The following is a 17,414-nucleotide window of genomic DNA, read 5'->3' on the forward strand; positions in this document are numbered from 1 at the left end:
AGGAAACGGAGCTCGAGGCTTCAAAGCCTTGCCTGGATCATCAGACACGAGGCTGCTCCGACTGGGAAAAGGCTCCAATCTGGAAAACTCTTCCCTACAGCCCTCAGCTCACTCAGGCAGCCCTGGGAAAGCAATTCCAGCAGGTCTGGGAGGCAGAGGGGGCTGGGGAGGGGCTGGGTGCCAGAGCTGCCCCCATGGCTGGGCTGCTCCCGGCACATCCCGAGCCCCACACCGCAGGGAGCTTGGGATAAGCTCCAGTGGAGCTCAGGGATTCAGGGGTTCAGGGTTGGGCACAGGAAGAGCCCTGATTCTCATCCAGAAATTTCCAACCAACTGGCAAACACCCTTCCAGGTCCTACCATGATCCCAAAATCCCTGAGGTCCCAACACCGCCTGATTTATCAGAGAATCCCAGACAGGTTTGGGCTGGAGGGGCCCTTAAAGCTCATCCCATTCCACCCCTCCCATGGGCAGGGACCTTCCACTGTCCCAGGGCTTGCCCTGTCCAACCTTGGATTGTCCAAGCCTGGCTCTGTTGGAGCCCCCTGTGGATCTGGAATGCAGAAGAACATCTTCCAACCAGGAATTTCAAGGCTTTGTCAGGATTTGCCAAGGTAGCAGAGGCCAAAGTTGTAGGAAAAGGAAGATGAGAAGAAATGACAGCTCGTCCTCATTAACTTTTCCCAAGATTGGATGGGACTGGATTAGTCCTACAAATTACTGGAAGGGATCAGTGGTTCTGCCAGGGATCAGCTGTGGGGTTCTTGTCTCTGCTCACTCACTAGTCCACCTAAACAGCCCCTTCAGAGCATTCCTAAAACATCCTTACTCCCTGGAGTAGGAAACCAAGCAGGAAACTCCACTCTTTGTTATTCCAGAGGAGGCACAGGGGCTTTTCTTGCCCCTGGAATGCACAATTTGTCTGCTTTTCCACAGAAATCCAGCCCCCAACAACGAATTCCAGATTGGAGGAGCCCCTGAAGAGGAGCCCCCCCTCTCCCAGCCAGCCCAGGCTCCTGGGAATGCCAGGGCCGTGCCCAGATGGATGCAAGGCTCTCAGCATTCCTGGAATTCCTCCCTGATTGCTCCCACATGGACCCTGACTCCCAGAGTTTGGTGGCTACAGCACCTTCCCCTCTCCATCTAAGACCATAAAAGGCTTCAAAATCCCATTTATTTCTGCAGGAAAAGCCCTCAGGGAAAGCACCCCAAACCACAGAACACTATCTTGTGAAACATGGAATATTTTGAGAGCTCTGCCCAGGTCGGCGTGGAACTGCAGGGATTTGATTCCTTTCCCTTTTTGGGAGAGCACAGAAGGCCTGAGATCAGCAGAATTCCCTCACCTCCAGCTGAGCCACAGTTGGGGGAGAGCTGTCCATTGGAGCAGGTGCACATGTTGGGCCGGGAGCAGAATCCATCCCCGCAGGAATTCCTGCAGATTGCTGGAGGAACACAAGGAATTCACAAGGAATTACACTGGGATTGCACCCCGGGAATTCACAGAGCTCGCTCTGGCCCTGGGCTCATCCCTCACAAGAGGAATTGTGGCAGGCACATTTCTCTCTCTCTCAGGATTTTTCATAGAGCAGCACAGAGGGAAGAAAGAGAAAACAATTTCTATTTCTTCACTGGTTCCCTCCAGGCAGAGTTTTCCAATTTCTATTTGTTTTCCCATGTGGAATGTGTGTGGAGAATTGTTTCCCTGGGGTGATGCTTGGTTGGGTTCTGGTGAGGATTGTTGGAGCCTGGTGGCCAATCCAACCCACCTGGGCTGGGCTCAGAGAGGGGCACGAGTTGGGAGTTGGTCAGATTTGGGAGTTAGAAAAGTAGGTTTGTAGTTTTAGTATCTCCTTTAAATAGGATATTAATGTATTACAGCATAGTTATAATGAAGAAATCATTCAGCCTGCTGAATTGAGTCAGACATCAGCATTTCTGCCCACCAGCTTCACCTGCATTTACAATAAGGAATCACCCAGGGAGGGGCTGGGGCACCTCTGTGGGCAGAGCAGGAGTGGGAAGGAGCTGAAATCCCATCCCACCTTTATCCCACAGAAACGCAGGACATCAGCCCGTTCATGGATTCTCCAACCCAAACAGGAAGGAAAACTCCCAATTCAGGTGAGATTTATCTCAGCCATCCTCCCATGGCCCCTTAAAGATGCAAATTCCCTCTGTGAAACACCTCTGGTGACACCAGGTTTGCAACGTCCCCATCAATTAAAGGGGTTATTCCATGGGAACAAGCAGGAAATCCCTTCCTTGGGAGCAAAACCTCCTCAGGAGCCTCCTGTCCCAAAGCAGGCACTGCCAGGGTGACACTTGAGGAGAGGATTAAAGGCCAAAGTCAATCACTGGGACCAGTTGGAGCCACCAGAGTTTGTGGGACTCAGATTCAGTCAAAGAAAGAAACTGAGAGTTTCTAGCCAGGCAGAGGCCTGGGAAATAATGTAAATAATTCTTTATCTCTCTTGTTGTTCACATTGTTTATAGTTAAATTCTATCACTTTGCACCAATGCTGTGGGTTGTTTTCACTTCAGGACCAATGGAGCTGGTCCTCACAAAGCTCTGTATAAAGAGCAGTGTATTTTGAATAAATCAGAGTTTCACTCTCAGGAGTTGATCCTCACGAAGCTCTGTATAAAGAGCAGTGTATTTTGAATAAATCAGAGTTTTACTCTAAGGAGTTGATCCTCACGAAGCTCTGTATAAAGAGCAGTGTATTTTGAATAAATCAGAGTTTTACTCTCAGGAGTTGATCCTCACAAAGCTCTGTATAGAAGAGCAGTGTATTTTGAATAAATCAGAGTTTTACCCTCAGCAGCCTTCTGATCAGAGTCTCTTCATTCCCGTCCTGCCTTGACAGCGACAAGAGTTCAGCTGGGATTAGCAGAGCTGGGAATTCCCAGCTCCCACTGCAGAGCAGGAGCAGAACTCCTGGGAATTCCCTCCCCTGGGGCTGGGAGCAGGGAAATCAAGGGATCAAGTGGGTGAAATGGATCCAGGGATAAAGGGATACTCACGGACAATGCACTGGTTCCCTCCAGGCAGAGTTTTCCAGCCAGGACAGCAGTAGGAATGGAACCTCGAGCCGCAGACATTTGGGCTGAAAATCAAGCACATTTTGGGGTTTTTCCTTCTGTTTCAGTGCCTTTGGATAAATCCAAGCTCTGCAGGAGAGCAGGGAAGAGTTCCCTGTGGGACTTTTCCCCTCCATTCCCTCCTATTTAGAATTTTGGGAAGTTTTGGTCAAAATCAGTGGAGGGAGAGGAATGTGGCATCAACCCCATGGAGTAAGAGAGAAGAGAGTTCAATGGAATGGATAAAGTGGAATATTTTCAATTAGGGGGAAGACACCACCTCTTCCCAAAAGGGATTCATCCCAGGATTTCACGCAGGGATCCTGGGAAGTGGAGGGTGAAACTCCAAGATGCCAATTGTTCCTCCCAAAGTGAACCTTGCTGAGCATCTGCTAAAAATTAGCAGAGTTTCAAAATAAACCATGGGGAGAATCCACTCTGAACGGGCTGGGATTAATGATGTCCCAGGAATGACCCAGGGGGAGAAGGGAATGAGATTCCAAAGCAAGAACTCCAGAAGGACAACACTGGTTTGTAAGGGGGGCAAAAAAAAAAATACCATCTTCAGCAAATTTAGGATAAAATTAGAGTTATCAGCAGTTTGCTCAGTGCTGGGAAATACAAGCTGGGATCCCCTGGTTCCATCAGAAAGGTCAGGATAAAAGGCATGTCTTAAAATAATGGAATTTCAAAATGGTTTGGGATGGAAGGATCTTAAAACTCATGGAATTCCATCCCTGCCAGGGACAGGGAGCACTTCCACTGCCCCAGGCTGCTCCAACCTGGCTTAGGGATGAGGACATAATTAAAAAAAATGAAAATAAATTAAAAATGAATTTAAAAGTCCAGGATTTTTTTCCTGCTCCTCTCAGCTTTGCCTCCTCGGGGCTTTTCCCAGAGCTGGCGAAGTCCTGGGGCGTTTTTCCATGGATGGATCATCCCTTCTCACCTTCTGTGCCTCTGAAAGGGCTCATTAGCTAATGAGAATTATGCAAATGAGGTGAATGTGACCCAAAGAAGGAAGGACAGAGGGAAAACAAACGCTCGGCATCGCCTTTGTGCTCCTTAAACAAACACCGGGATTAGCGATGGGCAGGGAGGGAGCCAAAGGGAATTTCCACGGGGGCACCGAGCCTCCAGCGCAGAGCTGGAAAAAGAGGGGAAAAAAGAGGGAAAAAAGAGGGAAAAAAAAAAAAACGCAGGGAAAAAAAATAGAGGAATAAAAGGATAAAAAGAGAGGAAAAGGAAAAAAAGGGAAAAGAGAGAAAAAAAAACAGGGGGAAGAAAAGAGGAATAAAAGGATTAAAAGAGAGGAAAAGGAGAAAAAAAGGGGGGAAAGAGGGAAAAAAGAGGGAAAAGAGAGGGGAAAGAAGGAAAAAGAAAGGGGAAAGTGGAAAAAGAGGAAAAGAATGATGAAAAAAAGAGGAAGTAGAGAGGAAAAAGATTAAAAAGAGAGGAAAAGAGGGAGGGAAAGATGAAAAAATAGGAAAAAAATACAAAAAAAGAGGAAAAAAGAGGAAAAAGGAGGAAAAAAGTGGGAAAACGAGGGAATAAAAGAGGAACAATGAGGAAAACCTGCTGGGACACAGCCCTGGGATGGGATATGCTGGAGGGAAGAGCTGGAGAGGGAGGAAAGGGAAGCCCAGGCTGAGGATCTTGTCCAGGGGAGCTGCTTCTCCCTCTCCTGCTCGAGCACAATCTCCTGACTTTGGGGTCCATGTAGTTTTCCCAATATTTTGGGAACATCCCGATATTTCCCTGTTATTTCTCCTTCCTCTCTCTGTATTCTCTGTGTAGCTCCAGCTGCAAAATTCTCTCTCCTGCTCTGCCAACTCCTCCAATTTGGGGAGAATGGAATTCCCAGTTCCCAGCTTCCCTGTCCCTTTTCCTTATTGGAAGATTTTTCTGTCTTCAAGTCGCATCCCAAGCAAAATTTGTGGGGAAACCCAAATTCTCCAGGAACAGACTCAGCCAATTCCCAACTTGTTCACCTTTAAAAAAAAAAAAGAAAGAAATGGCCATTGATTCCAGGTTTTCCCAACCTTCCAGAGCCACGTTTTGTTTCACCAGTGAAAATTTACCTCATTTCAGCTTAATGAGGATTTTCAGTGCCAAAAGAAGGGATTTCTGCTATCCATGGAAAAGTTTCTTTAAGGAAGAGACAGGGAAGTTTCTTTTGGGATGATTTGTGACCCCCTCTCCCCCTGCAGCCTTTCTGTCATTGTGAAACTCAGAGTCAAACAAAATGAATGTGGATGACTTCAGCCTGTGGTTTTCCAGGGACAATGATCCCACCTCTCCATCCGAGCTGGAAATTTTTCCTCCAATTCAGGATTTGCTCTGGTTTTGGTCCCTGCCCGGATTTTTGCTGCGCCCTTGGGATCAGCTCTGACAATGACTGGGGACAGCTCTGGAGCCCCCCTGGCCTCGCTGGGGATCACAGGGGACAATATCTGGTGCCAAAAGTCAGGGTGGGTGGGAATGCAGAGCTTCCCTCTGGCTGCCCCGGGACCCTGGCAGGGGTCAGGAACCCCCCTGGACAGAGCCCCCAGAGACACTGGCTGTGATCTCTGCCCATGGAAAAGAGTTTTCAATCTTACAGCATGAATTACAAGTTTGATATAAGCAATAATTAAGTGTGGCACGGGTGCAAAAGTAAAATTTTAGGATTCTAGATGAGGGGTCCAAAGGGGACAAGATGGAGGAAATTGGGTGTGCCTTGTCCTTTTTCTCCTTCTTCATGCCCTCCATGTCTCACTGTGGTGTTGGCATTTTTCTGTTGGTTCAGGCTGGGGACACACTGTCCAACGTAGGTGACAGATATTGGCACGTTCTTGTAAATCCAGCCCAGGGAGTTTCTGGTATTTAATGTTTGTCACATCCCACTGAGGGCAGAGCCCCACACGCTGCCCTGCAGGACAGAGCTGGGCAGGGCAGCAGAACATGTGAGAGATAAACAGAATAAACAACCCGGAAACCAGCACAGACCAATTCTGGCTTCTGCTTTGGCAGTGGGGCTGACAGACAGAGACTTTTACAATCCCAAAATCATCAATACCATGGATTCCAACAAGGGTGGGTTTGGGAATCATCTCCCCCTGCACCCCGAAGGATTTGGGATTGTGGCAGGCGTGGGAACAGATCCCAAACAATGTTTGGCTTTGGGATCCTCGGCGCTTGTGTCCCCCTCCTGCTGCACTGAGCAGATCCCCCAGAAAATGGGGTTTGTGTCAGAGAATTCTCACTTTGAGGAGTCCCCTGCTCACTCCCCCAGGCCTGCTTGTGTTTGATGAGGAATTCAGAAGGGAAAAATTCCAGAAATCCCCCTGGGAAAGTCAGACCTGCCCCTGTTCAATGTGGGGACAATGACAAGGTGCTGCAAAGGGGGTTCTGAATTCCTCCCACCTGGAACCCACCCCTGGTTCTCCAAAGCTGCTCCTGAGGACTTCTAGCAATGGGTTCAAGTCCCAACAATTCCAATTCTTTTTGGTTCTAAGAGCTGGGGTTTAAAGGTGAGAGGTGCTGAATGTCTGTACCACGAGGAAAAGCCACAAAGCTCAGAACTTCCAACCAGAAATTTGGATGTGTGACACTGCCAGCACAAAAAAATATTTCAAACTCAGCACGTAGAAACACGGGATCATAAAATCCCAGAGTGGTTTGGGCTGGAAGGACTTTAAACCCCATCCAAATCCACCCCTGCCACAGGCAGGGACACCTCTCACTGACCCAGGGTGCTCCAACCCGGCCTTGGACCCTTCCAGGGATGGAGCAGCCACAGCTGCTCTGGGAATTCTCTTCCAGGGCCTCTCTTCTGGGAGATGGAATTAACATTTTTAATTATTCTTATTTGGTTTCATCAAAGGAGTGAAGGAAACAGAAGGAAAGTCTTGCAAAGGACGTGCAGGGGTTGAGTTCCAGCTGCTCTGGGTTCAAGCTCAATAATCCTGATCATTTTCTGTTTTTTCAGCAAGGGGGGGACCTATTAAAATCTGGTTAAACACCTTTGCTTTGTCCATAAGAGCATTTTTCCCCCTTTATTGGGTTCTTCCCACATCTCCTCTGAGTGAAGGTAGGAAAATCTCCCTTCTTGGTGCACATTTAATTCAACCCCTACAGACCAGCAAGGAACCTTTTCCTTTGAAAAAAGACTTAAAATTCAACAGATTTCCAGGAACTACTTCACACTTTCATTTGGAATGCAGCACTACCAACTCTTCAATTTTTTTTTTTTCCCTCCTTAAATTCTGAAATAAATCAAAACTTCAAATACAGCCCTTAAAACTTCCAGACAAAACCCATACAACCTCTGGCTCCTCCGCCAGATATTCCTTTGCCATTCCAATATTCTCCCTCACGACTCCTGCCAAAAACAAGAGAACCCAGCCACGGCCAGGAGGCCAAGATCAACCATTTCACAACATAAATCAGGGCCCAGAGGAAAAGTTAGGAACAAAAGTCTCGAGTCAGAGGTTTCCAAGTGCTGCCTTCACGTTGTTCCTGGTGTTGTTCGTAGTATTCCAGCCCTGGCACGGGGAACGGGGCTGGGACGTGGAGCTGGAAGCAGGAATGTGCTCCAGAGGTGGCTGGAGCACAGGGGCAGAGCTCCAGTTGCACCTTTCCTGAAGGAAATCTGGGGCTCTTTTGCTAATTTGGTTTTTGAAGTGTTTCAATCATTGCTCTTTCCCCCCCCACCCCACCTCAACTCCTCGCAGTGAGGGGTTCTGGCTGCCTGAAATCCAGGATTGAGTTAAAAATTGGGAAATTTCAGCTTCTGGTGCCTCTTAGGAGCACCTTGTTCAGAGAATCATGGAATTGTTGAGGCTGGGAAAGGCTTTGAGATCCTCAACCACCGTGGTCACCAGCATGTCCCCAAGTGCCACCTCCACGTGGGTTTGAAACCTTCTCCATTCCCGAGATTCTGGTGGAACTGGAGGGTCAGGGACAGACTCAGATGGAAATCCTGCTGGAAATCACCTGTGCCTCTCTCTGAGGACACTCAGAGCTGCTGGAGCTCCATCCTCCACCTTCAACATCCCCCCAGAGTCAGCTCCAGGCCCGTCTGTGCCCCGTGGCCCCAAATCCCAGCCCGTGGATTTCCCTCTCCTCCGCAGCCAAGCTCAGGGAGATTTTGGAGAACCCCCCCCTGCATCCCTGAGCTCCTGTTCTGCAGCTCCAGCATTTCCCTGTCATTTCCATCCCCCGCTGGAAAATGAGGAGGTGTCAGAAATCAGCTGGAAGCTGCTCCCGTTCCCTTCTCCCCACAATTAATTTGGCCACCTCCGAGCGCTGCCCTCAGAGCAGGGGTCCCAAAAACTCCTCTCCCAACATCCCCTCCCCATCCATCTTCTCACTTGCAGCTCATAATTAATGGGCTTGATATAACGAGCTGTGCTTGAAGCCAGGCCTCTATCCCTCCTTGGAGCCCCGAAATGGCAGTGCCAGCACGGCCCAGCCCTGCTCCCCTCTCTGTTCCACACATCCCTGCTCCTGGAAACTGTCCAAGAGTTCATTAAAGCAATAATCCCATCCCAGCCCTGCCTCAGCACGGGATTTGTCAGGGCTGGGCCCTTCAGGAGAGGCTCATTTGAAATTGTCTCTCCTTTAATGGGTTTAAGGCTGGATTAAAGCCGGGCCTGGGCTGGGATTTATTGCTCCCCATGCCTTTATTAATTGTTATTTGGGAAAAGCAGGGCTGGATAAGAGGCTTGTTTATTTTGCTTTTAATCCCTGCTTTGCCTTTATTTCATGTTTTCCCCTTTATTGAAGGAGGAATGAGCTCTAAATAAATATAACTCCAGCAGAAACAGACCCAATCTTTGGCCTGAACTGCTGGAGCCTCTTCCCAAGGATTCTCCAAGCAGGGTCAGCAGCAGGGACAGCTCGTGTTGGGCACCTCCTCCCTCCCAGTCCCATGGTTTTGATGGATTCTGGATCATCTTTGAGGTCCTTCCAAGCCAAACCACTCCAGGATTCTACAAAACCCACAGGAAGTGGTTTGTGCCACTTGTGGGTGATATTTAAGAGAAATTGAACCGATGTTTGGGTACTTTTATCTCCCAGAGTTTCAAAAACTCTCTAAAAAGTCACCTGAGTCCCATTTCTCTCTCTGAACTTCTGCTGGGGTTCTGTTTTCTTGTCCCAATTGGGAAATAACAGAATTTGGAGAGAGAAAATGATAAATCCCAGGAGAATTAGGGCTGGAAAACACCTCAGAGATCATCCCAACCATTAACCCAGCAGGGAGGAGCAAAATGCCCAAAGGGAAGGGAAAAACTCCCAAAAGGAAGGGAAAAATCCAAATCTTGTCAGGGTTGGTGACTGTCCCTTGAGTCCTTGGATGTGTCTGTCCCTCACCAGGCTTTTGGGGAAGGAAAACACTTCTGCCATGGATCAAATGCTCCAGGAATGGCAGAAAAATGTTGTAAAACGCTTTGGGAGCTGGAATAAAAGGTGTGGGAAGGGAAAACTCTGATTTAACTTACATTGGGGAATCAAATTCTTTTGGGGGACAAATAAAGCAGAGCTGCAGCCAGCCCAGGAGCCCTGGGGAGGTTTTCTCAGGGGAGAACAGTCAGGACCCTGCCCTGCTCCACCTTCAAATCCAACAGCAAATCCTCAACTTTTGTCCATTTTCCTCCATCCAGACCCAACATCCACATTTTTGGATCCTCTCTCAGCAGCCTGAGGCAATGCCCAGGGTGGTGCCCAGGGGATCTCCAGTCCAGCCCGTGGGACACAGCTGAGCTCAGCTGGGTTTCAATTCCAGCTCTGCCCAAATCCCTCCCTGCAAGTCCTGGAGCCCAGGGAAGGCTGAGCCCAGCAGAGATCCCAGACTGGAGCTGGTTTATCTCCCTGCAAGGGAAAGCTGAGGGGGTGGGAAGGCAAAGCCAAAGCAAATATTTGCAATGGGGTTCCGAGCTGTTAAACAGACACCAGGGATAAATGGGATTAAATGTTCACTGGGTGGCTCTGGGGAAGAGATAATTCCACAAAATGCAGTTGTCAAGGTCACCCACGTGCCCACGTTGTGGAACAACCCCAGATTTAAGCAGCTGAGCCAAACTTTGTTGACATTTCCCCCTTGGTTCATTGCTTTGGCCACTGTGAGAGCAGCAAACCTGGAACTGGGACTGATCTGCTTTTCCCAAAGGGAAATCCCACAGCAGCAAAGGATCCTGAGGCCTTAAAGCAGCAAAAGCCAGGTCAGGGAAGATCCCAGAATGATTAAATTTGGAAACAACTTCTGAGATCATCAACCTTCCAACACTGATCCATAACTAAACTTCCCAGGATTGTTCCAAGGACAAAGGTTCAGCACATTTTGGGGGATCCACAGGAGAATCCCTGGGACTTTGTGCCCTGCAGGAGCTGCCTGGTGCCATCTGAGGCTCCTTTCCCAGCCAATTTATTCAAAACTTGTCCCATTTCTCATCCCAAGGGCTTGGGACAGAGCTTTCAAAGAGGGAGATTTCCAGCAGAAGGGCTGGGAAGGAGAGGTTTGGACCCAAACCCAGGGGATGGTGAAACCCAGGGAACCCCCCCTGTGCTGCCCACCAGGAATCCCCCCCTGGGAACAGCCCAGGGCCAGGAGAAGAAGGATTCCTCAGCTGGCTGCACTTCCAGCTGCACAGATTTCCCTGCCCTGGTGCCAGGGGGGCTGTTCCTGCAGCAGGGGCTCCAGGAGGGAGCAGGGTGGGTGACCCCAGCCCTGGAGCCCCTGGCAGCTGAGCCAAGGCAGGACCCGGGCTGGCCACCCTGAGGGCAATTCTCACTTGGGAACCTGCCCTTCACTTTTGGGATTTGGTCTCCAGATCCTCCCAGATCCCCCCAGAGCGATTTGACTGTAAGGAATTTTTGCAACCAGACCTGGTCACTCCAGCCCCTGAGTGCTCCAGGACCACTGGACACCAGTGACCTTTTCCTCTGGGTGCTGGGAACAATGGAAATATTCATTTCCTTCTCTGCCCTCCCTATTCCTCCTGTTATCCACGCCCACATCAACTCCTCCCAGTCCTTTCTAAGAATCAGGAATCAGCCACACAGCCCCGGGGTGAATGGATGTGGCAGAGCTTCATCCCCAGGCTGAGGGAGGGCAGCAGGGAGATGGAAAACCAAGAGCTGGGCTTGGGAATGAAAAACTTGGGTGCCTTGAGCCAAGCCTGGCTTCCCTGGAGGAAGGTGGGAATGCTGGGAATGCTGGAAATGCTGGGAATGCTGGAGGAGAGAGGATTTTTCAAGAAGCAGCTCCAGTTCATCACAGCCCCTGGAATGGGTGGGGGTTGGAAGGGATCTCTGGAGATCCTCCACTGCAAGCCCCATAAAGATCTGGGAGGTTTTATCTGATTTGGGAGGTTTTATCTGAGGGATGAGTGTGGCAGAATTCCTTAGGGATCATCCCAGGGGATGCAGATGGGGAGCTTTGAAAAGCCCAAATCCCTGGACAATCCTTGTCCCTCTTTTCCAAGGCCATCGTAGCAGGAGGGGAGGCCATGCAGGCTGGAATTCCAGGAAAAGGTTCCTCCATCCCCACAGGCTGGAATTCCAGGAGATTCCTCCATCCCCAGAGACTGGAATTCCAGGAGAAGGTTCCTCCATCCCCACAGGCTGGAATTCCAGGAGATTCCTCCATCCCCAGAGACTGGAATTCCAGGAGAAGGTTCCTCCATCCCCACAGGCTGGAATTCCAGGAGGAGAAGCCTCTATCCCCACAGGCTGGAATTCCAGGAGATTCCTCCATCCCCAGAGACTGGAATTCCAGGAGGAGAAGCCTCCATCCCCACAGCCTGGAATGCCAGGAGAATGTTCCTCCATCCCCACAGCCTGGAATTCCAGGAGATTCCTCCATCCCCACAGCCTGGAATTCCAGGAGAAGGTTCTTCCATCCCCACAGTCTGGAATTCCAGGAGAAGGTTCCTCCATCCCTACAGCCTGGAATTCCATGAGGAGAAGCCTCCATCCCCAGAGTCTGGAACTCCAGGAGATTACTCCATCCCCACAATCTGGAACTCCAGGAGAAGGTTCCTCCATCCCCACAGCTCCAGCTGCAGCCCAACCCCGGCCCATTTTGGGGCACTGCCCCCATTCCAGCAGCATTCCAGCCTTCCCCAGCCTCTGGCACTGCCCAGCACCGTGTGTGGATCCCGCTCTGCTCCTGCCCACGGACACGGGAACGCTGCCCAGGAGCTGCAGCCAGACGGGCTTAAAAGAACTTAAAATAACCCCGGATCTGCAGGGGCCAGGAACCATCTTAGAGCAGCAGAGCCGAGCTCAGCCCAGGCTGGGCTCCCTCCTGGCTGGGAATGGGCTCAGATTTGGGAAGAGCAGGGGCTCTTCCCAAAACCCTCCCAGCACAGCCCCAACAGGGGCAAATCCCGAGGTGAAAACATCCCCCAGGGCCGTGGGAAGGACAGGCACAGCCACCACTGCCAGGCATGGAATGGGCTGGCTTGGAATGGACCTCAAAACCCACCCAGTGCCACCTCTGCCATGGCAGGGCCACCTCCACTGTCCCAGGCTGCTCCAAGCCCTGTCCAGCCTGGCCTGGGACACTCCCAGGGATGGGATGTCCACAGTTTCTCTGGGAATCCTGTGCCCACCCTCCCAGGGAACAAACCCACCCACCAGGTGGGTGTGGGGGCTCTCCATTCCCTGCAGGTGAGGAAAGGACCCCAAAAGGAGCTCAGTGCCCAGCACTGCTCCCATGGGATCCTCCCAGATCCAACCCCTCCTTGCCCAGCTCGGGGAATGGCAATCCTGCCAGCCCAGCTCCCTGCTGACACCCCAAAATCTGCTTTAGCAAAGCGACGAGAACTCCAACTCACCCTCGCAGCGAGTCCTGGCCCCTTCTCCTCACTCTGCTCGGGGGTCTCTCCTCGTAGGCTGCAAATCTGTCTGTCTGCAAGTCCCCCTCGTACTGTCCCCGAGCTGGTGCCACCGCCAGCACGGCCGTGCAGCCCAGCAGGAGCCTGGCCAGCCACCAATCCCCCATGCTGGCCCCAATTCTGAGAGTCCCCGAGAGCTTTGTCCAGCTGCAGGCTCCCTGCTGCCCTTGGAGGAGGAGGAGGATGGATTTTGGCAGCAGCCCCCGGGTGCCAAGGACCCGTCCTGGAGTTCCCTTTCTGGAAGGAAAAAGAGGGGAAAGGAGATTTTTTTTTTAAAAGAGTTTCCTGGTTTTGAAGTCATTGATCAGCCCAGGTAGCTCCTCCTGGAGTTGATCCAGGGGGGCAGAGAGGAAACCCAGTGTCCCCAGTGCCAGTCCCCACCAAATCTGCCTTGCCAAATCTTTCTTTCCCAAGAGTTGGAAACCAGGAGATGCCCAAGAGTCGTGGATTTTCCTGACGGAGAAACAAAGAGCAACCAAAGTGCTCCAAGGCAAGAGGAGAAGGTCAAGAAAGAGCAGCTCCTGCTCGTGGACCATCATCCCACAGCTCTGCTGCGCTCCAGGAGATCCCAGCTCATCCATGCCTCAGGGGACAGATGTGCTGGCATGGGGACAGCCCCTGGCACGGCACTGATCCCCCCCGGCCTCATCGGGGCGACCCCTGGGATGGGGTGGGTGATTCTGAGGGGCTGAGGAGAAGGCAGGAGAGACAAGGCTGGGATCAGGGGGGAGGAGATGAGAAATCCCAAGGGAAAGGCTCTGAAAAGGGATCCCATTCCCAAATCCCCCAGCTCTGCCCGTGGGGAGCCCCATCCTTCCTCCTCCTCCCGGGCAGCAGCGGCTCGGGATGCAGCTCTCACCTCAGGACCCCCAAAATTTGGTGTGGCAGGAATAAGGAATCGTCCTGGATGTGCCCCGGAGTGGGAACAATCTGTGCTGCGAGAGGCCCCGGGTGGGGAAGGAGAGGCCCCCCGAGCCACCCCTGACTGTCCCCCCTGCTCTCCCACTGCAGCTTTCCCGGGCCAGCCCAGCCTCCAAAATCAGCCCAGACAGGACAGAAAATGTGTCTGAACCAAAAGGGGAAAAAAAAAAAACCAACTCAAAAAAAAAAAAACCAACAACAAAAAAAATCCCAACCAAAAAAACCCCACCAGAAAAAAAAAAAAAACCTAAAACTTATTAAAAATTAATTAAAATTAATTAAAAGTTCAATTTCCCTCGCTGCTCCCAGCGTCCCAGCTGGGAATGCCTCAGCTCTTGAGGGCAGGAATTTTTCAGGCTCTAAGGTTTCAAACGCAAGGAGTGAGGAGAGTGGGAAGGGGAAAGGAGACAAAGAAATGCCCTCCCTGCAGCCCCCCGAGCTCCGCTTATCTCCAGCCACACAAAAGCCAGAGTGTTCCTTCCCTGTCCCGCAGCTCCCGAGGAACGGGGCACACGGAGGAGGAAAAAGTGGCAAAGAAAAAAAAAAATTAAAAAAAAAATTAAAAAGCCACAAAAAGTTTCGCACTCCAGCGATTTAAAGCGAAGGAATTCCAGCTGCATCCATTTCCCCGCGGGGGGATGAGGAGCCTGACAAATGATCGATACACGGGACATTCCCGGAGAGCTCACACAGGCATGGAAAAGTCATTTACAGCCGCCAGAGAGTCGCAGCTTCAATGGAATAAAAGCCTCCAAAAAGTTCTTTGCAGCGCTGAGAAATCCCAGCAAACCCCACTTGTGAGAAAGACACTGAGAAAGCAATGAGAGAACCAAAAAAATCAGATTTTAAACCGGCTGGGAAGGAAGCAGGGAAACATTCCCAAGGCAAGGCTGTGAGTGTGAAACGAAATAATTTTTTTTTTTTTTTTAAAGTGCGAGACACAATCAAATAGAGACAAGAACAGATAAAGAGAAAAGAAATCAGCTGTGCAGCGAGGCGGAAAGTGGGAAATACCTGCGAGGCGCGGAGCTGGGGATGCGCCCAGAGCTCCTTTGTTCGGCGGAGCACGGGAGGGACTGCGGGGCTCGCTCCTGGGCAGCGGGGAAAAGGTGCAGCCCCATCCCGGCCAGGGGGAGGGCCCGGCGGTGGGAGTAGCTCAGCCCAGCATCCTCCAGCCAAAATCCTCCGAGGAGGGGCTGGGGGAGAGCTCGGCTCCAGCCCTTCCCGATCCCCAATTTCGGCCGGTGACAGCGGTTTTGCTTCAAAAGACTCAGGGCATAATTAGGGTTCGGTGTTAATTAAGGGGGGAAGGAGGGGAAAATAGCAAGTGAAAAGCACTTTTTTGGCTGATAATTAGTGGAACTCGCCTGAAACAATGAAGTGTAACTTGCCTGAAATATGGATTTTTGAAGGAATGGGTGACCCAGTCCAAGATCCTCCAAGGAGGGGCTGGGGGAGAGCTCGGCTCCAGCCCTTCCCGATCCCAAATTTCGGCCAGTGACAGCGGTTTTGCTTCAGAAGACTCAGGGGATAATTAGGGTTCGGTGTTAATTAAGGGGGGAAGGAGGGGAAAATAGCAAGTGAAAAGCACTTTTTTGGCTGATAATTAGTGGAACTCGCCTGAAACAATGAAGTGTAACTTGCCTGAAATATGGATTTTTGAAGGAATGGGTGACCCAGTCCAAGATCCTCCAAGGAGGGGCTGGGGGAGAGCTCGGCTCCAGCCCTTCCCGATCCCCAATTTCGGCCGGTGACAGCGGTTTTGCTTCAAAAGACTCAGGGCATAATTAGGTTTCGGTGTTAATTAAGGGGGGAAATGGAGGTGTGGTGCAGAGGAGAAAAGTACTTTTTTGGCTGATGATTTTCCTGGTTTTAGTAGAAGTCACCTGAAACAATGAAGTGTAACTTGCCCAAAACATGGATTTTTGAAGAAATGGGTGACCCAACCCAAAATTCTCTGAGGAGGGGCTGGGGGAGAGCTCGGCTCCAGCCCTTCCCGATCCCCAATTTCGGCCGGTGACAGCGGCGCTGTAATAAATGGGCAGGAGATGATTCTCCTTAAAAAATGCCTTTACTTCAAAAGACTCAGGGGATAATTAGGGTTCGGTGCTAATTAAGGGGGGAAGTGGTGGTGTGGTACAGCAGGGGAAAATAACAAGTGAAAACCACTTTTCTGGCTGATGATTTCCTGGTTTTAGTGGAACTTGCCTGAAACAATGAAGTGTAACTTGCCCGAAACATGGATTTTTGAAGGAATGGGTGACCCAGTCCAAGGTCTTCACACCCAAAAGTCACCTTGGCTCCAGAGGAGAAAAAACCTTGGAGGAAGCACCTTCTCAAAATAAATTATTTTAAAAATAAAAGCGTGTTGCAGATAGTCAGTCTTCCTTCTGAGAAAGAACTTTGTCAGTTGGGAGTTCAATTCTACTCTTTCGCTCTGTGAAAGAAATAAACCAATAAAACCAAAAAAAAACCCCCAATTTTCCTCTGCCTCTTGCTGTAGGCCTCACAACCAATGCCTTTCTTCAAATAGAATAAAATGCATAAAATGCACATAAATCCTCTCTCTGCTCCGTGCCGCTGCACACCCACGGCTTTTCCCAGGGGTGGAAGCCCAGAATTCTCCCTGGAAAGCCCAAATCCGGCTGATTTCCAGGTCCAAGGCGTTCAGAGGAGCTCCTGCAGCAAAGGGGATCCAAAGGGGATCCAAAGGATCCAAAGGGATTCAAAGGATCCAAAGGATTGCCCACGGTGACCCCACATCTGCCCCAGCCCCGTCCCCTGCTGACCCCAGCACGGGGGGCTCCAGCTGCAGCCATCGGCTCAATTCCCGGCCGGAATTCCAGGAGAGCCTGAGCCCTTCTCCTGCTGCTCCCTTTGAAACCCTCGGCGTTCCTTTGTTCCCAGCCCTGTTCCCAGTCAGCCCCTGCCGGCTCTGGAGGGGTCAGGAGAGGCTCGGCCTAATTAACAGCAGCCTAATTAACAGCGACCTTGCGGGATGCCAGGGGAAAGGCAGTGGCAGGAATGGAGCAGGGCAGGGAACACAGCTCGGCCAGGAGGCAATTCCCACTCCAATTCCCACTCCAATTCCTATTTCCACTCCTATTCCTACTCCCATCCCATTCTCACTTCCATTCCCACTCCTATTCCCATTCCCACTCCAATTCCCATCCCATTCCCATATTCCCATTCCCACATTCCCATTCCCATTCCTATTCCCATTCCCACATTCCCATTCCCACTCCTATTCCCATTCCCACTCCAATTTATTGTAAATGCAGGTGAAGCTGGTGGGCAGAAATGTTGATGTCTGACTCAATTCAGCAGGCTGAATGATTTCTTCATTATAACTATTCTGTAATACATTAATATCCTATTTAAAGGAGATACTAAAACTACAAACCTACTTTTCTAACTCCCAAATCTGACCAACTCCCAACTCGTGCCCCTCTCTGAGCCCAGCCCCAGGTGGGTTGGATTGGCCACCAGGCTCCAACAATCCTCACCAGAACCCAACCAAGCATC

General features: G+C 50.8%; 1 protein-coding gene across 1 annotated transcript in view; it reads right to left on the reverse strand.

The window, feature by feature from the left end:
- Positions 1-13,075, reverse strand: part of LOC110479122 (fibrillin-2) — an 80,823-nt gene extending 67,748 nt beyond the window's left edge. Inside the window, exons 1-3 of the mRNA XM_021546168.2 lie at positions 12,909-13,075; positions 3,028-3,110; positions 1,347-1,445 (exon numbers count right to left, since the gene is read on the reverse strand). Of these exons, the coding sequence (XP_021401843.2) occupies positions 1,347-1,445; positions 3,028-3,110; positions 12,909-13,075 (349 nt within the window). The remainder of the gene's footprint in view (positions 1-1,346; positions 1,446-3,027; positions 3,111-12,908) is intronic.
- Positions 13,076-17,414: the final 4,339 nt, after the last annotated feature.

The sequence above is a fragment of the Lonchura striata genome, chromosome 28, assembly GCF_046129695.1.
Source record: "Lonchura striata isolate bLonStr1 chromosome 28, bLonStr1.mat, whole genome shotgun sequence".
In the NCBI taxonomy this organism is placed as follows: domain Eukaryota; kingdom Metazoa; phylum Chordata; class Aves; order Passeriformes; family Estrildidae; genus Lonchura; species Lonchura striata.